Below are 23653 nucleotides of genomic sequence, written 5' to 3' on the forward strand. Positions count from 1 at the left end.
CACACCAGGTAGCCACTTACCATCAGGTGGACTGTATGATCGTCTGCTACTATTATATTACAAAAAAAATCTTACCTGAAGTCGGTCGCAAATGCGCCGCTACCCCTGAGCACTAAGATGGAATTCCTCGGTAAAGTATGTCTCCCTTACCACATCCTCGTAACTTAAGGGCAGATATTCCACCGCATACGAGTGGTTTTTTTCATTTTTCTTTCTCTGTTCAGGCAGTACTGCTTTGGAACGCTCTGCCCGTGCATATTAGGAAAGCACCAAGTAAAACAATGTTTAAAAAACTTGTCCGAGAGCATTTTCTAAACACCGCTGCAATATCGTAATCATCTGTATTGTTTAGTTTATATAATATGTATGTATTTGTATATATAGTACTGGAAAAAATTAAGGGATCAAAAAAAATTTCCAAATTTTTCGGTAGTTTCAACAGGCCGTAACTTTGAGAGAAATGGTCGTACAGGAAATAAAAAAAAAGGAAATTGTAGCTCCAAGTGTCTAGTTTTTGGATTAGAACTTCAAAATTTTGTAGCCTCCGCGGTTTCTGAGTAATCGTAGAAAAACCAGCAACAAAAAAATTTTCAAAATTTTTTTAGTTTTTTTTTGGTCTACGGGCGTGGAAAAATTTTGTTTAGCTTAACCACCATAAGGATCGGATACTTTGTTCATTTAGCTTTAATTTCTTTTTTTAAACACCCTGATACGTACACTCCTCGCTGAGATATCGGTCTTCAAATGGAAAAGGATCTTTTTGTCTTTGATTATCGATATCTCAGCAACCAATGATCTTACAGAAAGTTAAAGATGGGTTTCAAGAACTTGAATAAATTCCCCTTAACTAATATCCATTGTTTTTTCGAAAAAAAAATTTTTTCTTTCTGTCACATGAATTTGAAAATGCAACAAAAAAAGGGCTTTTGGTGGTTTTTTGGAAAATCAAGCGCTGGATCGTAAATATTGAGGAAACCACTAATGTTAAGTGTGCCTTTTACAGTTCAATATGTCCACAAAAACCCTACAAAGAATCAAATTAATCCAGCCAGCCGTTTTTTTGTTTCACTTGATCGAATTTTTGAAAAAATTAAAGGATCATGTTTTTTGCTCTGAAAAGCTCATAATTTTTAAAAATGAGAAAAAAAAAATTGTTTTTCCGAGCTTTTTCCACATTTTTGTTCCAGAAAGTGCTTAAATTTTCAAAAAGAAAAGAAAAAAAAACTCCGAAAAAACAATGGACAGTCGTTAAGGGGAATTTATTCAAGTTCTTGAAACCCATCTTTAACTTTCTGTACGATCATTGGTTGCTGAGATATCGATAAGCAAAGACAAAAAGATCCTTTTCCATTTGAAGACCGATATCTCAGCGAGGAGTGGACGTATCAGGGTGTTTAAAAAAAAAATTAAAGCTAAATGAACAAAGTATCCGATCCTTATGGTGGTTAAGCTAAAAAAAATTTTTCCACGCCCGTAGACCAAAAAAAAAACTAAAAAAAAATTTGAAAATTTTTTTGTTGCTGGTTTTTCTACGATTACTCAGAAACCGCGGAGGCTACAAAATTTTGAAGTCCTAATCCAAAAACTAGACACTTGGAGCTACAATTTTCTTTTTTTTTATTTCCTGTACGACCAATTCTCTCAAAGTTACGGCCTGTTGAAAACTACCGAAAAATTTGGATTTTTTTTTTGATCCCTTAATTTTTTCCAGTAGTGTATTTTGATATATATCTGAACTATATATATCTATGTATATATATAATATAATATAATTTATTTAATGTATATATAATTAACACCTGCCGCCATTCTCTCCTTCTACCCAGGGTTGACTGGCAGAGAATGCCATCAGGCATTAAGTTTGCCCTATTGTATCTTTTTATTTTTATAGAGGTGCAATAAATAAATAAATAAATAAATAAATAAATCCTTCAAACCAGAACACAACAGCGCCTAACACTGCTGTTATAACAAAAATCGGTGTGGCGGTGGTGCGCCGGAGTCGAACCACAAGAGTTCTACCTTCAAAACCACCTACAGGTAAATTCGGTTACAATAATCACGTTTTCGTCAAATTTCCAATTCAAATCGTGGATTAATAAATCCTGGAAAAATGATTTCGCCATTTTGAATATTCCCAAATCCGTAAGGAATCCTTCGGGAATCCATTGGGAGTGGAGATAATGAAACGGGAATTTCATTTACATGCCAAATTTTAATTTTGGTAAATGTCAAATTTTGTTAATGTCCATTTATGATCGAGTGCCATGGGCTTAGTGGTTAGGCGACGTGACGCTAGGGGTTCTGGGTTGCATTCTCGGTAATATTTTATCACATGCCACAACCTTAGCGACATGAATGGAATCTTGTTCGGGATGAGTTCTGGATTCGATTCTCGACGCCAGTTGAAGACTCGTCATTTTTTCCTTACTTGGAAGTTCGTAGAAACATTCACTTCAGGAACTATTCGGGCCCACTGCTGGGCATAGATCTCCACTCAATTTGAGAAGGGTTTAAGTCATAGTCCACCATGCAGTTTTACCTAATAACAGCAGTGTTAGGCGCTGCTGTGTTCCGGTTTGAAGGGTGTGGTAAGGGAGACAGACTTTTCCGAGGCGTTCCAGCTTAGTCCTCAGGGGTAGCGGCGCATCTGTGGTGGACCTCAGGTAGAAACATTATATTATTGGTAATGTCTATGGGCGGCAGTAGCTACATGACATCAATTGACTGAATACCTACTCGTCTTTTACTTCTACATAATAAAAAATAATTTCAATTATCAATTATTGCTTCTCATTTATCGCTTCGAGTAAAACCTGTTCCTAATGCGGAAATAAGGGAAGTTTTGGGGATGGGTTCACGTACTAGATCGAATACACACGACAAATGAAGCAACAAATCACAAGGGATGTACGGAGATAATAAATAGGGGTTGTTGTAAGGGAATGACAATTTTTCAAGCCCAAATTGTTCCATTTATGCAGGTAGATTGGATATGTACAAAGTCTTGAAGGTGGTAGAACCCTTTGCGACTCCGACGGCACCACTGCCACACCTATTTCTGCCTAATAACAGCAGTGTTAAATGCTGCTGTGTTCTGGTTTCAAAGGTGTGGTAAGGGAGACATGCTTTTCTGAGGCATTCGAACTTAGTCCTCAGGGATAGTAGCGCATCTGTGACCGACCTCAGATGGGAATCTAATCTTATGTAGGGTTTATTACAGATGTCCATGGGCGGCAGTAACCACTTATAGTCCGCTCCAAACTGCTAGTCCCCTCTGAAGTTGTTGCAAACAGGTGTACAATACAATTAGCTATGTCGACGCGATTCAATTCTATCTATCATTGGGACGTCTTATCCCCCGGGCGCACATATATTGCGGCAATATCAACATAAGGGCGGTGGGCAGGAAATTCCTGTCTCGAGGATTCCCCTCTTTGCCCGGGCAGATTCTCAGGTGGCCCTAGATTTATAATATTTATTCATAATAATGTAATGTTACTTAAAACATTATAATATAATGAACAAGTGTCAAAAATAGACCAACCCCACTGTTAAGTGGGTGGTTGATTCAATTCTATATTCAGAGTGGACTGGCAGTTTTACGCGGACTATACCATCAGGTAGACACCAACTAATGTCCATTAATGTATGGGTTGCTACAAAATAGCAATTTTAAACGTAAAATGGGTTCATTGCAAATAAATTTCCTTCTTACGTTGTTAAACGCTTTCCTCAAATAAATTATGACGGAAATGAAAACTTCTTAAATAGGAAATGGCTTGCGCCTGCTACGCTACTTAGAATACGAGGTATATAACTACTGGGTCTTTGCTCTGTTCTTCATTGTGTTACAGTCATATCACACTCATGTCTCATGTATATGTTACAGTCAAAGTAATAAATTCGGACATTGTACATTAGATTGAGTCAGATTTTTTTTTGAGTAAATACATGTAAAAATATACTTTGATAGACAAAAAAATCTCCTAAAATTTGAGCTTGATATCTTAAAGATTGAGCTGGCGCATCGGGGGACCCCCCGTTCCAATTAAAATGCATTGAAAAAAAAAACTTTTCTTTTTATTTTTATTTTAATTTTCAATGTAAATCATCAAGAATTTTATTTTCTAATTTCCGTCTTTATAATCTTGTAGGAAATTAAATTATCTACAAAAAAATCTTGTGTTCCTTTTGCTCCCCATGAGCCGGCTCAATTTTTAAGATATCAAGCTCAAATTTTAGGAGTGTTTTTTTTGGCTATCAAAGTAACTTTTTACATATATTTACTAAAATTAAACAAAAAAATGTTTGTTGACTCAGTCTATTATACATACATACATGTTGCCATTTTATATAATATCTTCAAAGACTTGGATATCATCTTTCTTATTTCACCGTTTTTGAAAATTATATACAGCTTTTTAATGCAGTCGGGTTTATTTTTTAAAATATTAATTTATTAGAGAAAAAAAAACTGTAACAAAATACAAAATTACAGAAATATGATTACATCTAACATTTTATTTAACTTTCCTACCCAGCACCGTTTCCACGATTTACTCTTATTAGTGGTTCTTACAAAAATAAGTTACTTTATTTTTTTAAAAAGAGTCTATTTTTATGTTTCAAAATATAGTACAAAATTAGATATTTTTTTGATTTTTTAATTAAATTACTTGTTAGTATTTTTACTGAACAGTAGCTCAATGTTACTACAAATTGCATCCACAAACGTTAATAGCTGATGCGTTACCAATCAGCTCGGACAATCAAATTAACAGTACAAATAGCCTCTTGATTGAATGTGTGTTAATTATAAAATGTTTTTTGTTTCATGTGCTGTCCATGCAGAGCGCAACTCGAGTGAGTATACATTTTATTTTCTAGTAAATAAGGTTTATTTTTATATGACACTCAATGCGATTTTAATTGAGATTAATTTTTTGTAATTGAGATTAATTTTATAATGCGCCTTACTCTTTTTTAACGCATGGTGGAGTGGTTACCATACCGGTGTGACGCGCAAAGGGTTCCGGGTTCGATCCCCGGCCAGTCATCTGAATCAATTTTGATACTTTCGTGAAAATGGTAGAACCCTTTGTGGTTCGACTCCGGCGGCGCCACCGCCACACCTATTTCTACCTAATAACAGCAGTGTTAGGCGCTGCTGTGTTCCGGTTTGAAGGGTGTGGTAAGGGAGACAGACTTTTCCGAGGCGTTCATTCTAAGTCCTCAGTGGTAGCGGCGCGTCTGTGACCGACCTCAGCTAGGAATATCTAATCCTATCTGGAGTTGATTACGGATGTCCATGGGCGCCCGTAGCCACTTACCATCAGGTGGGCTGCTACTCCCATATTATTAAAAAGCCTTCAAACCAAAACACAGCAGCGCTACGCTGGTTATAAAGCAAGGTTTTGCCAGCTGGGAATAGCCGAGCCCAGCAGTGGGATATAAAGTTTGCAGTCTGTCAATTAAGTACCACATTTTATTATCTTTCATAAACTATGTAAGTAACGAAGAAACTTCCTTACTATGTAAGAAAAATAAGTGATATATATATTTGTATAGTTGTCTATTTTCGTTCGCTTATTGTTTATTTTACACTGTGAATCATCATCATCATCATCTACCCATTAATGTCCCACTGCTAGTCACGGGTCTCCTCGCAGAATGAGAAGGATTAGACCATAGCCCACCGCGCTGGCCAAGTGCGAATTGGTAGGCTTCACAGACCTTTGCAAGCTTTTTTTTAGATTTCTCAGGTATGCAGGTTTCCTCACGATGTTTTCCTGCACCGATTAAGCAAGTAATAATTAATTTGTAATACATAACTTTGAAAAATCACAGGTGCTAGCTTGGGATTTGAACCTCGGACCCCTCGATCAAGGCCGAGTTTCTTAACCACTAGGCTATCTCTGCTTTTTACTGTGAATACTAAACATTATTTATTTAATACTAAATCATTTCTCAATTCCTCTCCATAGAAATACCTAAAAATAAAACAATATAATCATCTTTATTTCTTATAAATGTTATTTTGCTCTAGATATCGGGGTAAAATAGAATTTTCTTACGAGTTTTTCTCTTCGCCTCATTATTTTGTATACACATAAATAATAAGCGTTTGAAAATTATAAAAAATGCTTTTCCTTCGCTAGATAAAGTTTATTTCGTGTAAAAATGGTGAAAATAAAAACGTGTGTGGTCTCATGTATAAAGAAGTACTTTCTATAACGTTAATAAAACATTTTGTGTATGCTTTTTTTATGACCACATTTTTTTCGCTCCAAAAAATTTTGCTGAGCAAACGAACGACGACGGAAATAAATACTATTAATAACTAATTTATGTGTTACATTGACGCGCCTAACTCCGTGCCACATTAAAAATATTTTCCTAAATGTGATAAAATAAGTATAAATCATTTACACACGTAAAAAACAACAAGTAACTATGTCACGCTTGACTGTAGGTCATTCGTTTATTCCCGTGAGAACTTTCGGATCAAAACTATATAGAAACACTCTTAAATAGAAATAAAACGTTATGTATAAATTGTAAGTAAATCCCTTGACTACTTTCCGAGTTTTGTTGATACAAACATACAGTGAAATTATATACATAATACATACCCTCTCTGCCTCGATGGTTCGAAACCCCTGTCCGAGGTTCAAATCCCAGATTTATAAAAAAAGAAAAACTATGTTGCGCGGTGGACTATGGCCTACTCCTTCTCATTATGAGAGGAGACCCGTGCCCAGCAGTGGGACAGTGGGTTGCTGATAATGACGACCTGCGTGGTGGAGCGGTCACTAAACCGGTCTGATGCGCAAAGGATTCGATCCCTGGACAGATATCTAAATGATGAATTCAGAATTGTATGTGTCCATGACACCCACGATACAGGGAATCTTATCGTTGGGCTGTGAGTGTATAAATTGTTTATTATTATTATTAAGTTATGCTAAAATAACAGCTATTCACTGTCGTAGGAGGCGACAAAAAGGGGGCTTCCGGGGTTACGGGCGGCAAGAGTGGGATCTCGAACCGTCCACCAAGCGATCCCGGGAAGGACGGCGGTATGTGTCACATACCGTCGTAAACACCAGACGGTGTGGAGAGCGCCTGGGCTCACCTGGGCGCAGCCTGATGAGGCAACACGTTCAGAGGACTCCGGTTGCGTTCCGTTTTAGATGCTGGAGTCCTCTTTGCAGCGCTGAGGATGGCCACCGGGGGGTTTTAGTGCGGACAAAATCCCACATAAGCCCGTGGCGCTCCCACGACACTGGGTACCTTTTAAAGGATTCTCCCTCGGCAACAAAAAAAAGGCTACATTTATCTTAATAAAAGAATTTGGCTTTCACGCAAAATGAAAAAAGCCCTCGATACATTCCAGTTTATTTACACTTTAAAACGCGGGTAAAACCACGTTTCATAGCTATTAATGCCCTAAGATTATCATCATACATATCAAAGTGAATATATTTCAAAGCCGATTAGAAAATACGATTTATTAAGATATGCGAATATGAACCTTATTTAGTGGTACTACAGGATATATTAGAGTGACGGTAGTGCTATAGAAATGGCGTCGGTATTGAGAAATATTCCCCCTTAAGTAGTTTTCCTTGTTCTAGCTTAATTAGGGTTGATTTAATTTATTTTCAAAAAGAAATGCTTTTCATTTCTATTTTGTAAGCTTTCTGGAAAATAGTTTTCAGATTTAAATAGTAATGAGGTTTTCAAAGTTTGCTAACGTCTACTGTCCCACTGCTGGGCTCGGGTCTGATCTCAGAATGAGGAGGATTAGGCCATAGTGCACCGCGCTGGCCAAGTGCGTATTGATAGACTTCACATTCCTTTGAGAACTTTTTAAGGAAGTGTAGAAATGAAATGAAATTAAAATTATTTATTTCCAGAATGTAGTTGAAGTAGGTGACAATACGACATATTCTTACGTTCTACTATTATAATGTGCAATGAAAAATAACAGTTATGCTAAAACCGTTATATTTTTGTTTGAAACTAAATACTAAGTTCCTTATCATCGTAAACACATCGTAGAACCACAAGACATTTTAGATAACGTTACTTCCACCATTTCAACGGAAAGTAACACCGTTTTTTGAAACAAGAAGCGAATAAATAACAGGAGCATAACAGGAAAATAAAGATAATAATATAAGCGATGTATTGTTTTAGACTATTGGATGCTTCCAATAATGTACGTTTTCACTTGTCCTGAAAATAAACAAAGGGTTAAAAAGCATCTAATTAGAAACAGTGACATTAAACAGCAGTTATTTTGAAACAACGACCAAATTTAAAGGTGGTAGAACCCTTTGTGGTTCGGCTCCGGCGGCACCACCGCCACACCTATTTCTACCTAATAACAGCAGTGTTAAGCGCTGCTGTGTTCCGGTTTGAAGGGTGTGGTAAGGGAGACAGACTTTTCCGAGGCGTTCCAGCTTGGTCCTCAGGGGTAGCGGCGCATCTGTGGCCGACCTCAGGTAGGAATATCTAATCCTATCTGGGGTTGATTACAGATGTCCATGGGCGGCAGTAGCCACTTACCATCAGGTGGACTGCATGATCGTCTGCTACTCTTAAATTATAAAAAAAAATTAACAGTTATTTGATACATTAACTTAAAATGCGATAAATTGAAACAGCGGCCAATAATATTATCAGATATTTTGTAACATTAGCCTGAACTTTGCAGTTATTTTGAAATAACGGCCTGAAATAGCAAATACTGTGAAATCGTCACAAAACATATTTTACTTCCAATTATTTAAAACAAGCTTTTGTCCGCGGCTTCGCCCGCGTTTATAAGAAAATAATATGACATACTAACATACATAAAACTGAAAATTCGTACCTTCATTGGAATGAAAATTGGTCGTACCAACTCTGAAAACTTCGTGGGCTCATGGACAACAACTTTGCTAAAAATCACCACTTGATCAAATGCATAGTTTTCGATTCAATCCTTACTAATATCGATTAAAATAATCTACTTTTTGGTCCAAAAGATCGATTCTCCGGTTAATCGATCTTAAATCGCCATCCCTAGTTCCCGTGGGATTTCCGGGATAAAAATTATCCTATGTCCTTTCTCAGGCCTCAGACTATCTTTGTACTAAATTTCATTAAAATCGGTTCAGTCGTTTAGGCGTGAAGAAGAAACAGACAGACAGAGTTACTTTCGGATTTGTAATATTAAATTGTAAGGATAACAATTTTATATATCATCTGATCAATGTATCTAATAAAGTTGTGAAACCACACAAGACATTTGAGATAACGATGTTACTTTTCCCATTCTCTGTAACTAGGACATCGTGTTTTGATACAAGAATACTAAATAACATGAAAACAACAAGAACATTTAGATAAAGTAGTTGTTATTTTTGAAACACGGAGCTAATGCATTAAGATGGTTAAGGAAGGTGGTAGAACCTTTTGTGGTTCGACACCGACGGCACCATCGCCACACCTATTTCAGCCTAATAACAGCAGTGTTAGGCTCTGCTGTGTTCCGGTTTGAGGGGTCTGGTAAGGGAGACAGCCTTTCCGAGGCGTTCCAGCTTAGTCATCAGGGGTAGCGGTGCACCTGTGGCTGACATCAGGTAGGAATATCTAATCCTATCTGGGATTGATTATAGATGTCCATGGGCGGCAGCAGCCACTTACCATCAGGTGGACTGCATGCTCGTCTGCTACTCCTATATTATAAAAAAAAGGTAAATGTATTGATTTTGTTCATTAAATGCGCGAACAAAATTGAGACATACGTAAGTGTTATGTATGAATTTAGACAACTGGGCCTGTGTAGCATTTTTCCGTTTTGCAACTATTTTGGTTTAGACGTTTTTTATAATCCAGTAAATGAACAATAAGTTAAAATTAATCATTTCAAAACAATGACGTAGGATATCAGTTACTTCGAAACTTGGACGAAAAATAAATTATTTTGAAAAAATAAGCTTGATTTTTTTTATTTCGAAATAACAGATAAAAATAGCAGATACGTCGTATAACTGGCCTCAAATAGCAGTAACTGTTCAATAACGGCATGAAATAGCAGTCAATGTGAGACTATTATAATAACATTTAGATAAACTAAGTAGTTGTAATTTTTGAAACACGTAACTAATACATTAAGGCAAACACTAGCCTAAAATAGCAGTAATTTTAAATAACTAACTGAAATAACAGTTATTTTGAAATTCTTATAAGTGAAATATTTTCATTCAAACTAAGCAGGTATTTATGAACTTAAGAACATATCTAAGACCATACAAAACATTTCAGATAACGATGTTTCTTTCCCCATTTCAACTGAAAGTAGAACACCGTGTTTTGATAGAAAAGCAAATAAATAACATGAACATAACAACAACATTCAGACAATATTTCCAAACAACTGTAATATTTCAGAAATACGGAACTAAATTCAGCTGGATGTGTTGTTTTAGTCCACTGGATATACGAAACAATATTGTAGGGGTTCGAAATTTGTAATTTGCGAAATTCGAACATAATGATAATAATTTTGAAGGTGGTAGAACCCTTTTTGATACGACTCCGGCGAAACCAGAATACAGCAGCGTTAAATGCTGCTGTATTCTGGTTTGAAGGGTGTGGTAAAAGAGATATACTTTTTGGATGCGTTCCAACTTAGTCCTCAGGAGCAGCGGCGCATCTGGGGCCGACCTAAGGTAGGAGTATCTGATCCTATCTGGGGTTGTTTACAGGTGTACATGGCCGGCAGTAACCACTGATCATCATGTGGATTGTATGCTCGTCTGCTAATCCTATATTATTATTTGGAAGATAATCATAATTAATGAATTTTGATACCTCGTCAACAGCTAAGTATTAGAGAACAGTGTAAAAAACTTTGTAAGTAAAGATAGAAAATGGAAAATGTTAGATTTTTGTAAAAAGTACCAATGCAAAAAAGAGTTTCATAAATGTGGTTCAATTGCGAATCAACAAACGCCACATGTATTTCGTTTCTATTTTCTAATTCTAATCTAATATAGTCTTCTAATATAGGCAGTGATAGTCTAGTAGTTAAGAAAATCAGCCTCTCGATCCAGTGGTCCAAGGTTCAAATCCCAGGCAAGCACCTCTGATTTTTCAAAGTTATATGGTTTTCAAAGTTAACCGATGAAGAAACATCGTGAGGAAACCTGCATCTCTCAGATTTATAAAAAAAAAAGTATCTCAAAGGTATGTGAAGTCTACCAATACGCACTTGGACAGCGCGGTGGCCTACGGCCTAATCCTTCTCATTTTGAGAGGAGTGCCCGTGCCCAGCAGTAGGACAGTAATGGGTTGATGATGATGATAGTCTTCAGGGGTATTACTAACCTGTAAATGCAAATGCAGCAAATGCTGCAATGCAGTACCAATTATGTCAAATCTTAACTTGTAACAAGGTTTCCTTTTATTTCTAGAACAACATCTACAAGCTCGCCCCAAGCGAAGTCGCCGGCTGGCAGCAGCGCTGGCGCCCAGGCCAGCGCATCTACAGCACCTGTACCCGGCGAGCGGACCCCGACAGCTCACAACAAACAGCTGCAAAATGTCAAGGGACAGGACCACCCGCCGCATCCTTCTGTAAGTTCGATGTCCTAGAAACAGTAGATTTAGATGAGGATTTAAGAGTAATGGAATATGTAGAAAATGATCTTATAGTTGAGGAAATAAGGGTAATAGCATGTGTAGGAAATGATGTAATAGATGAGGATTTAAGAATAATAGAATGAACGAAATGATCTAAGAACAGATTTAATAATAAAGATTAAATTAAGGAACGTAGGATAATTAGCCTTAGACTTGAAAATAAGAGTAAAAGTTTTTGATGATGATGGTAGTTGTATGACCAAAATATTTAGATTTTCAAAAGATGTAGGTAAAGAATTATAAATTTAAAGGGGTATAATTTAAAGAACGAAAATTAAAGAGGTAATGGGGCAACTAGCTCTGCAGATGATGATATTATTATGGTAAATGATGATTACTTTTTAGAAGTATGATTTGGTTTAAAAGATTTGTTTTAAGACAAAGGAAGACAAGTAATTTTGTTTTAAAGTAATTTTTAGGAGTATTATTTATCCAATTTAATATTGAAATAGTGAAGAAGGAATACTTAAAAATGTAATTTAAGTTGACATGATAAAGAAGAAACATGTGATAATTTTTAAATAAAATATTTTTTTGAAAAATCTGGTATTCTTTTCGTAAGAACTTTTAAGGCTTTAGAAATATTTAACAATGAATGGTTAAAGAATGATATAAATAGATCTACTTTCAAAGAAGTTAACACAGCAGAAACTCTTAACAAATATAGGTGAATTATTATATATACATAAAGGGAAAGTAAACATTAAGTTTCGTCTAAAATTAGTTTTGAAATTGTGGAAGACTTTGATGCCAGAAAGTTAAATTTCGTTTGGAAAGATAGAAGTTAGAAATAGATTTCAGATAAGTAATTTAATGAAAGTAATAAAAGTAGGGAATTAGTCTTTTGATTATTAGATCATATATAATGAAAGTTTTCAATAAATTGATTAAATATTATTATTGATTTTAAGATTTCTACTATGGAGTATGGAGGATAAAATAATTTTCATTTCATTTGATAATTTTAAAATATATTTCAAATTATTTTCATCTTAATTATTTTATTAGAAAATGGCTCTAACTTTGGACTCAATATAACATTGAAAAGTTTTTTTTGTATTTTGAAAAGAAAAAAGAAATAATACGCATTATTAGTCTAATTGAGTGTTCTAATTTCGAAATTGAGTACTTAACTAATTGTAAGCATGACGACGTAAGTATAATTGATGGAAATTGTCTGTTTGTTACTTTTCCCATTTATGACTAAATGTTAGTTACGTTGATTGGCTGTAATATGTTTCTGTATAATTAGCAGTCACCGTCAGTTGATGTTCATCTATCATTTTGATGTTTTCGGAATATGTTGTTCTATTGAAATGTTACATTTAGGTTGCAATGTCAGAGGACGCTGTTTCATTTTTTGGATGTCAGGGGATAGTGTCAACCTAAGTCCTAATTTGTAGGGTCGAAACTGTTATCTCTCGGCCGTCATCTTGAAAAAGGGGTGCAAGTCGTTTTTACGTTCTATCTAGCAAACTATTTGTCGCACAAAAAATGTATCTACATACAATTGAATTATCTACAACTTTGGTTTTAAAACTTTGGTGTTAAACCAAAAAAAGCCAGATTAATAACAAAAATTGAATAAAATTTGGGAAAAAAATTTTGCAATTATAACGTTTTTTGTCGAGCAAAATTACATCAACATTCTAATAAAGAAAATATTTTTTACTTGTACCTATATATTCTAAAAATAAATTAAAAAAGATGCTCAAGGAAATATAAAAAAAAAACTTTTTTTTAATCTTTGAAATCTCCTTATTGACATCCAAAAAGTAAAATTGCATCCTCTGACTTTTGCACGCTAAGAACCAAAAAATATAACATTTCAATGGCATACTGTTATATTTTGGTGTTTTGGATATATGTTATATGGTGTTTAATTGTTTCATTTGTGATGTCTTATTTTAGGTACAATCAGGCCATTTACTATATATATTATATATATGATAGTATTACTTTTGAAGTAGATTTTGGGAGTAAAATATTGAAGTTTAATATTAATAGTGTCATAGTTACGAATATCTATTATAAATGTAAGTAATGTACAGTTAATAAAAGTTAATTAGTTCAAAACTAACTAATTGTTTGAAGACACTGAATACTACAATGAAATTTTATCACGAAATAATTTTATCAAAAAATTAGTAAGGAAATATAAGATAAAAAGAAATCGGTTTCACTGTTTACTAAAAACTAATCTTAAAGGCAAACGTAATGTTATTTAACTAAAATCTTAGTAACTCACTAAGTTCATAATGAATTTCTGATTTTCTTATAGGATCTTCTCAGTAGAGGTCGCGTTCCGATCCGGTAGTAGTTTAAGAAAATATAGTAACTAACAATTTGTAAGTGGCCGTTGGCCTATACAAAATAAATATATTTAATTTATTATACTTGATTACTAAATAATCACCATAAATATTAGCATAACATATTTGGTTCCTAAACCATCATTATAAATTTTACTAAAAAAAAGTTATATAGATAATTCTTTACTTTTAAAATACCATAAACGGTAGATATATCTATTATTATCTGTGACACATTTTATCTGGGTCCGGGCATGACCTTTTGTCGGTATTTAATGAAACGGAAACACTTTCTGCCCTGCCACCTTCACTTTCCCCTAATATTCACTTTGCTAGATAAAAATAACTAAAATCTACATCTGTAGATTGAAGTTATAATGTAGAATCATTTATAAAAGTTGGTAGAACCCTTTGTGGTTCGACTCCGGCGGCACCACCGCCACACCTATTTCTACCTAATAACAGCAGTGTTAGGCGCTGCTGTGTTCCGGTTTGAAGGGTGTGGTAAGGGAGACAGACTTTAACAAGGCGTTCCAGCTTAGTCCTCAGGGGCAGCGGCGCATCTGTGGCCGACCTCAGGTAGGAATATCTAATCCTATCTGGGGTTGATTACAGATGTCCATGGGCGGCAGTAGCCACTTACCATCAGGTGGACTGCATGCTCGTCTGCTACTCCTATATTATATAAAAAAAAGAATACTCTGTGGTTCGACTCCAGCGGCACCACACCTATTTCTACCTATTTTTTTACGAGGGGGAAACCTTCGAAAACCGAAAACCGAAAAAGTTACGACGTGGTACGACATGGGAGCGACGCCGGGTTATGTGTGATTTTTCACCCCCTGGTGACCGTCCTCAACGCTTGTTAGAGAACTCCGGTATCTCCAATGGAACACAACAGGAGTCCTTTAAGCGCGATGCCCCGATCGTGCTCTGCTCTGGGAGAGCAGTTTCTGCTCCTATTTTCACCCCCTGATGGTCGTCCTCAACGCTTGTTAGATAACTCCGGTATCTTCGACGGAACACAACCGGAGTCCTCCAAGCTAAATGCCCCGATCGGGCTCTGCTTGGGGGAGCAGTTTTCGCTCCTCCCACATCACGACGGGATGTGACCACACATACTGCCGTCCTTCCCGCGGTCACTTGCTGTAAGGTTCCCACTTTTGCTTCCCACATAGAAGTCTCCTTTTAGTCCCTAACTATTCCAGTCCCGTAACTAACCTATTTTTACCTAATAACAGCAGTGTTAAGCGCCGCTGTGTTCTGGTTTGAAGGGTGTGGTAAGGGAGACATACTTATCCGATGTATTCAGCGTGGTTCGGTAACATTTATTTCCAACTATTTTTATTTTAATAATAATAATAATAATAATAATATGCTTTATTGTACCCATAAAAGAAATATACACAAGGAAAATTATAATTTTAAAAATGCAATAGTATAAAGTAACAAGAAATAGAATAAGAGGTAGGGTGCCAATAACAGTTGTAAGGAATAAAATACAAATTTTTATTTAAATAAAATTTTTATTTTAATAATTGTGGTTATAGCTGACACCGGTACACATACTCTGTAAAAAACACTATGACTATGATTATGTAACTATGACGTACAGGGAGACGTAAATATAAACAGACGGACAGACACCGGTGGCTTAACAATAGGGTTTCCTTTTCACCCTTTTTTATAATATAGGAGTAGCAGACAAGCATACAGTCCACCTGATGGTAAGTGGCTGCTGCCACCCATGGACACCTGTAATCAACCCCAGATAGGATTAGATATTCCCACCTGAGGTCGGCCACAAATGCGCCGCTACCCCTGAGGACTAAGCTGGAACGCCTTGGAAAAGTCTGTCTCCCTTACCACACCCTTCAAACCGGAACACAGCAGAGCCTAACACTGCTGTTATTAGGCAGAAATAACCCCTTTAGGCAGAAAGAACCCTTCGACTACAGAACCCTAAAAACTTCTAAAAGATTTCTTCATAAGAAATGACATCGCAACAATGTTTCGTATCTAAATGTTAATTAAATTGTATCTTACGTCTTAACCATATCTAACATTGTAATCACTTCGCGAAGTCAGCTCTACAATACAATATTAATTAGAAACTTGTCAACAGACTGTATTAAATTGATACAAAGTTGTATAAACTGTAGAAAGTTGGTAGTCTAGACAAAGATTAATCTGAATAAGATTGTGTGTTTTCAGTTTAATAGAAAGATTCATTCTTTTATACATACTGAAAGGTAAGTTACATAATTATAATAAAAAGTAGTAGATTCCTCTGTGGTTCGACTCCAGCGGCACCACCGTCACACCTATTTCTGTCATAACAGCAGTGTTAAGCGCTGCTGTGTTTTGGTTTGAAGGGTGTGGTAATAGAGATATATTTTTCCGAGGCGTTTCAGCTTAGTCATTAGGGGTAGCAGCGCATCTGTGCCCGATCCCAGTTAGGAATCTAATCTCATCTGGGGTTAATTATGTCCATGTGGCACTAGCCACTTTTTATAATATAGGAGTAGCAGACGAGCATGCAGTCCACCTGATGGTAAGTGGCTACTGCCGCCCATGTACACCTGTAATCAACCCCAGATAGGATTAGATATTCCCACCTGAGGTCGGCCACAAATGCGCCGCTACCCCTGAGGACTAAGCTGGAACGCCTCGGAAAAGTCTGTCTCCCTTACCACACCCTTCAAACCGGAACACAGCAGCGCCTAACACTGCGTGCAATAAACCCCAGGAAGTATTAGATTTCTATATCATTAGGTGGACTGCATGTTCGTTTGCTATTTCTGTATTAAAAAAGAAAGGTTCACATCTATTTTAGAACCACTCAAATACATAATACAAAGACCTATTAGATCTAAAATCAGAATTACGCTACAAAAAGACCTAAATGTTCAGAAAATTGGGATCCGTCCTATATTGTTAGTGACTTTGAGAAAGTTTCATAACAATGATTGAAATTGAAGTACTGGTAGGTCGTTATCATTTGAAAGTTAAAAGGTTTTTGGTAGACCTTTATTCCAAAAAATATTCTAAGCCTTAAAACTTACTTTATTAGCCGCGGTATCGTTTATGTAATTAGTTACTTTATTTTTAATATTTTATAACTAGCTGACCCGGCAAACGTTGTGTTGCCATATAAATAAAAAAACGTTAAGGGTGAACAACCCTTATCACTCAGGGGTATGATTTCTATGATTCTTTTGTATGGAATAGTTAATGTTAACTTTTTTAATTAGGGATGACTGAGAGTGTTATAAACGTAGGAGTAGACAAATATAATCAGAAAGTTTTGAACTGCTAAGCTATCGGGAGTTACACGTGTCATTGTGAGTCAACCATAAAAGATAGACATATGCTGTCGTGAGATAAGTTTTATATAATTTTAAGGATAACATTTCCGTCATACATAATTTCTGTGTAGCTTTAACCATTTAGGTTGCATCGCGTGTGCAGAAGCTTAAAAAATGGAGTAACTTCTCCCGTTTTCCCAACATTTCCCTTCACTGCTCTGCTCCTACTGATTGTAGCGTGATTAAAAGTATACTATAACCAGCTCAGTAGTATGAAAAATAATTGTACCAAGTTTCGTTAAAATCCGTCGAGCAGTTTTTGTTTCTATAGCGGTTATACATACAGACAGACAGACAGACAGACAGACAGACAGACAGACAAAAATTTTACTGATTGCATTTCTGGTATCAGTATCGATCCCTAATCACCCCCTGATAGTTATTTTGGAAATATATTTCATGTACAGAATTGACCTCTCTACAGATTTATTATAAGTATAGAATAGTATAGATATAGAAGAAATAGCAAACATGCACACCATCTGATGATAAGTGGCCAGTACCGCCCATGGACAACTATAATTAAACCCAGATAAGATTAAGTTCCTACCTGAGGTTAACCACAGATACGCTTCTACCCCTGAGGATTAAGCTGGAACGCCTCGGATAAGTATGTCTCCCTTACCACACCCTTCAAACCAGAACATAGCAGCGATTAATACTAAGGTTATTAGACAGAAATAGGTGTGGCGGTGGTGCCGCCGGGATGGAACTACAAGTGTTCCACCTTTAACTTATAAATACCATATTACGGAAAATATTTTATTAATCCTTACTAATATTATAAATCCGAAAGTAACTCTGTCTGTCTGTCTGTCTGGTTGTCTCTTCTTCACGCCTAAACCACTGAACCGATTGTAATGAAATTTTGTACAAAGATAGTCTGAGACCCGAGAAAGGACATAGGATAGTTTTTATCCTGGAAATCCCACGGGAACTAGGGATGGCGATCTAAGATCGATTAATCGGTGAATCGATCTTTTGGACCAAAAAAATTGATATTTCGATATTTTAATCGATATTAGTAAGGATTGAATCGTAAACTATGCATTTGATCAAGTGATGATCTTTAGCAAAGTTGTTGTCTATGAGCCCACGAAGGTTTCAGAGTTGGTACGACCAATTTTCGCCAGATGGCGCCACTGTCATTCCAATGAAGGTACGAATTTTCAGTTTTATGTATGTTAGTATGTCATATTATTTTCTTTTAAACGCGGACGAAGCCGCGGGAACCACTAGTCTTAAATAACAGTAAACTCAGCAAATCGTTATTAATCCACCCCAGTCCTTCAAAAACAAAACATATTCGAGAAGAAACAGCCACTTGTTTCAATTGAGTGCCATAAAATCAATTCTCTGAAGTGGCATTTGGAAAACGTACTGAGAAATAAATTATTCAAAAAGCGCTCCAAATAGAGATGCACATTTTCGAAAATATCGATATTTGTATCGAAGGCTAGAAGTTATCGCTGTTCGACAAAATCGATCGATATATCGATAAATAAATATTCGTAATTTCACGCGGATAAATTTTTATCGAAATATCGATAACTCATAAAATATTTAAGTAAGAGAAACTTCTTTTTCACCAAACTAGTCCGATCACTTTATACATAAAATACTATCAGTACCCGTGGCTTCGCCCGATTTATGTTCAATCATAATACAACATAGCCTATAGCACTCCTGAATAGTGTAGCTTTCTGATTGTGAAAGAATTGTCATGATCGGTCCAGTATTTCCGAAGATTAGCCCTTACAAACAAACAAACAAAGTTACAAACTTTATCTCTTTATAATATTCATATATAAATATAGATAAAAAATCGATATTGATATTTCATAATTTTCAATTGATAATATCGATATATTCGGTATTATCGAAATTACGATATCGTCGCATCCCTAAATCCAAGTGGCTAATTCGGGGGTGACAAAAAATTGTTTTTTCCCCAAAAACATCTATTAATCATTCTTATATTTGTTATTCAAATTGCAAACCGGCATACAATCCACTTGGAGGTCGGCCACAGATGCGCCGCTGCTCCTAAGGACTAAGCTGGAACGCCTCGGAAAAGTATGTGTCCCTTACCACACCCTTCAAAATGGAACACAGCAGCGCCTAACACTGCTGTTATTAGGTAGAAATAAAGCTTCAAAATCTTTTTAAATTAACTACCAAAACTTTATTATATTCCATCTTATTAAAGTGACTTCAAAAATTATTGTCTAGGTACAACAAAAGGAGGTAAAGTACTGAGAAATAAATTATTCATTAGACGCCCGGAATGGCTCATTCACATAACTGAAAGAGCATTGTTTTTGTACGTAAGAGGACTGAATTGAATAATATAAAAGTCACTTCATAGACCTTGATATAATGCGATAAAATGAAAATAATTGTGCTAATTTATTGTGGTATTATTATTTAAATCTCCCCCTTGTAGGTGGGCCCTCTTATATGTGGGCGCGAGGTTCAACTCAAGGATGTAGCTTTGATCTGTCAAAGTTATGTGTTATAGAAATTGATTGGCATTCGATTAAACGGCGAAGGAAAATCTGCACTGAGAATTCTAAAAAGTTCTCAAGTAGTATGGAGTCTACCAATTCGCACTTGGCCAACGCGGTGGATTATGGCCTAAGCACCTTTCTCTTTGACTTTGACAGGGGACCCGTGCCCATTAGAAGGACAATAATAGGCTAACAAAAAATCCAACTACAATATATCTAAATTTGACAAAGGTAATAATCAAACGTCTGCCAAATATTGAAATTCTGATGGACAACTTTTGCTTGCTACAATTAGCAAGTTGCGATCTTTGGTAGGCAAATATTGGATAGATTAATTATTAATTTATCTGACTGTTAGAATTGGATAAAATTCGAGTTTAAGGATTCCGTTACATAGGCAGATACATACATACAAGTCAAGGGTTCTGTACCACCAAAACTTTTATTATTTTTATTTTTAAGACCACCATTACACATAATCTGTCAAAATTTCAATTGTCTATTTATTACAGCTCAAGAGATAGAGCCCTGTGACAGACGGACGAACAGACAGCGGAGGCTTAGTTATAGCACAGTACAAATAAATAAATAAATGGATGAGACGAAGGAAAATAACATGCTAATGATAATTTAGCAAAAGCTATTCTCGTTGAACATGAACAAATTATAATTACAAATAACTTATTAATTTACTTATTATTTTCCACTTAAACAAAATGTCAGTCAACCTATCGCCTACTAAGGAGCGGCTATGTAAAGGCTAAAATATAATATTTTAATTCCAATACTAAAAACGGATGTTACTGTTAAATTGTGTTCATTGAAAACCAATCTAAAATGTAAATTCAAAACGACTAAACTAATCGATAATTGAATAATGCACTATAATTTACTGTCAATAGTCTAGGAGCATTTGAAAGAGCACGTTCGGGTGATAAATTATTCATTCGACGCTCAGAGTGGCTCATTCGCATTGTTTTCTCATTGAAAAGGACTAAATTGAATTCTATTAATGTCTATAACTGTTCAGAGTTCCGTAGAGGAACTTAGACTCTGTGGTTCGACTACTAATCTTTAAATCTACATTAAAATTAACTTTATGTAAAAAAGCTTATTATAATGTGAATCAGTACTTAAATGATAAATCTGCATGGTATGACAACTCCAGCTCCATCATCAATAATTAATTATATGTACCACTATGTAAAATTGTATACTATTTTCCCGTTAAAAAATGCAAATTTGCACACGTATGGTATGGTTTCTTGCGCCGCTTCTTCTCCATAGCGAAACACCTTCCGAAGCGGTGGTAGTTTGTTGACTTTCAAAAAGTATTCTATATTAATCGATTTTGAATAAATAATATTTGAATTTGAATTTTACTCCCGCGGCACCATCGCCACACCGTCTAATAACAATTGTGTTAAGCGCTGTGGTCTAGTTTGAAGGGTGCGGAAACAGAAACGCATCTGTTTCATCATTATTTTTTTTTTTTTTTTTTATATGTAACCTAACGATAAGGCAGACGGGCTACCTGATGGAAAGCAGTCACCGTCGCCTATGGACATTTGCAACACCAGAGGAGTCGCCAATGCATCGCCGGCTTTGAAGGAGAGCTCTTTTTACACCCCTCTTGAAGAGCCCCATGTCATAGTCCTGAGGGAATACCTCAGGAGGAAGTATTATTATCATCATCAACCCATTACCGTCCCACTGCTGCACGGATCTCCTCTCAGAATGAGAAGGATTGGGCTACAGTTTACCGCGCTGACCAAGTGCGAATCGGTACACTCCACATACGTCTGAACATACCACACTATCTCACGTTACAAAAAAGTGTGACGGTAGTACCTCCTTTCAAAAACAGCTTAAAGATATGTATTACATCAGAACAATATGTAATACTTGTAATATATCCTGCATTGTACGAGTAAAATGCAAATCTCAGCTGACCTTCCAACAAAATCTAAAACTCAAATTTTATTTTAATAGAAAATCCCAAACTAGACGCTATTCATAAAGATGATAGATGGTCCTGACAGGGTGCCCATCTACACAGATTTGCGTGGATATGTCCCATTATCCCAAAAAACTGAATCCAAAATTATTTAAATTTTTTCAAGATCCTTTTCATTACCCGACATAAAAAGAGAGTGTTATTATTTTCTATTATTCACAACGTTTCATTGTAATTTAATAATTTGACATGTGTCTATAATCTGATGGTAAGTTGCTACTGCCGCCCATGGACATCTGTAATCAACCCCAGATAGGATTAGATTCCTACCTGAGCTACCTTCAAGAACTAAATTGGGATGCCTCAAAAAGTATGTTCCCTTACAACCAAACACAGCAGCGCTCTGCTGTTATTAGGTAGAAATAGGTGAGGTGGTGGAGACACTGGAGTCGAACCACAGACGGTTCTACTACCTTCAGTAAATATAAGTAGACATTTCAGATTATCATTACAAGTTTATTGCATAATAGTATGCCTAGTTTTGAACCAATATCGCTCTACGGTTTTCATTTCATCCACAAAGGTTTTCAAATCATAACATTTACTTATCAAACAGAAGATAATGAGCGGTTCCAAATGACAATTTTGGAAATTCGATTACAGTTCGAATTCTATGATCCGCCTGCAAGCAGCTTAATGATTGAAACTCGACTAACCAATCAAGCTTTGAATACCAGGCACGTACCACCTATTTCACAAAGTTATTTCCACGTTAGAAGTTAATTATTTAGAAAACAATCTTATGACCCAAGAAAGGATTTCGGGAGTATCTCGAGCGCGTCAGACTAAGATATGGGAGATACCTGTAGAGTATCCTAAACCATCGTCATCGTCAAAAAAGTCGATCCTTGGACATACTCGAGCGCGGAATTTCTTTTTAATATAAAGGAAATAATGCTAGAAAACGGGAAACCTAATCTGCCGATTATCACACGTCGAAGTAGTGAAAAAATAGTCATTTTGAAAAAAAAAAACACTTCTCTCTGATAGTGTCACTTATTAGCATGAACCCCTGGGAAATAATGATGTATCAGAAACTAAAAAAGGCTAATTTTTAGGAAAATACATTATTCTTCATACATTCTCATACTATTTTTTTTTCAAATCGTCAGAATAAGAAAACACCCAGCTAAATCGAAAAATATCATATAACCTTTTCTTCATTCTAACGTCTAATCTACACAATCGTATAGGTCCCAATGACGCTCGAGTTTCTACACATTTATCTTATGGGCTGGCCTACCACTATTAATAGCAGTGTTAAGCGCTGCTGCTTTCCGCTTTGAAGGATGTGGTGAGGGAAACTTACTTATCCAAGGCTACTTAGTCCTCAGAGGTAGCAGTGCATGTGTAGTCAATACCAGATAGGACTACTTATCTGCGATTGACAAATGTCCAAAAAAACATATATATCTAACATTTCCTTGCAAGTCACATTTAATACGCTCGAAAAATAAAATTAGGCAAGAATTCAAAAATATGATTTTCAGTGTAAAAATGTATGAAACCTGTCATCCCCATAACATCGCGAGAAACGCAGACAGATCGCTTGCATTGTTATGTAAATAAAATCATATCGTACTCTGCGTATTGGTAAAATGTAGAGATTTTTGGAAAATATTTTCAGATATTTTTACGGTTTTGAGCAAATCTTTGTAAGTAGTAAGCGAACTTACAGAACTAGCCGCCCTTTGACATCTGTAATAAACCCCAGATAGGATTAGATATTCCTACCTGAGGTAGGAC

At 35.9% G+C, this 23653-nt stretch overlaps 1 protein-coding gene across 2 annotated transcripts in view; it reads left to right on the plus strand.

The window, feature by feature from the left end:
• Syt7 (Synaptotagmin 7) overlaps positions 1–23653 on the plus strand; it is a 586971-nt gene that overhangs the window by 534877 nt on the left and 28441 nt on the right. For both annotated transcript variants that reach the window (XM_073092479.1, XM_073092480.1), the window contains 2 exons: positions 4855–4866; positions 11472–11634. In XM_073092479.1, coding sequence (XP_072948580.1) covers positions 4855–4866; positions 11472–11634 — 175 coding nt within the window. The remainder of the gene's footprint in view (positions 1–4854; positions 4867–11471; positions 11635–23653) is intronic.

This window comes from Epargyreus clarus, unplaced genomic scaffold (assembly GCF_041222505.1).
Source record: "Epargyreus clarus isolate Ecla_fem2 unplaced genomic scaffold, WU_Ecla_fem_2.2 ptg000036l, whole genome shotgun sequence".
In the NCBI taxonomy this organism is placed as follows: domain Eukaryota; kingdom Metazoa; phylum Arthropoda; class Insecta; order Lepidoptera; family Hesperiidae; genus Epargyreus; species Epargyreus clarus.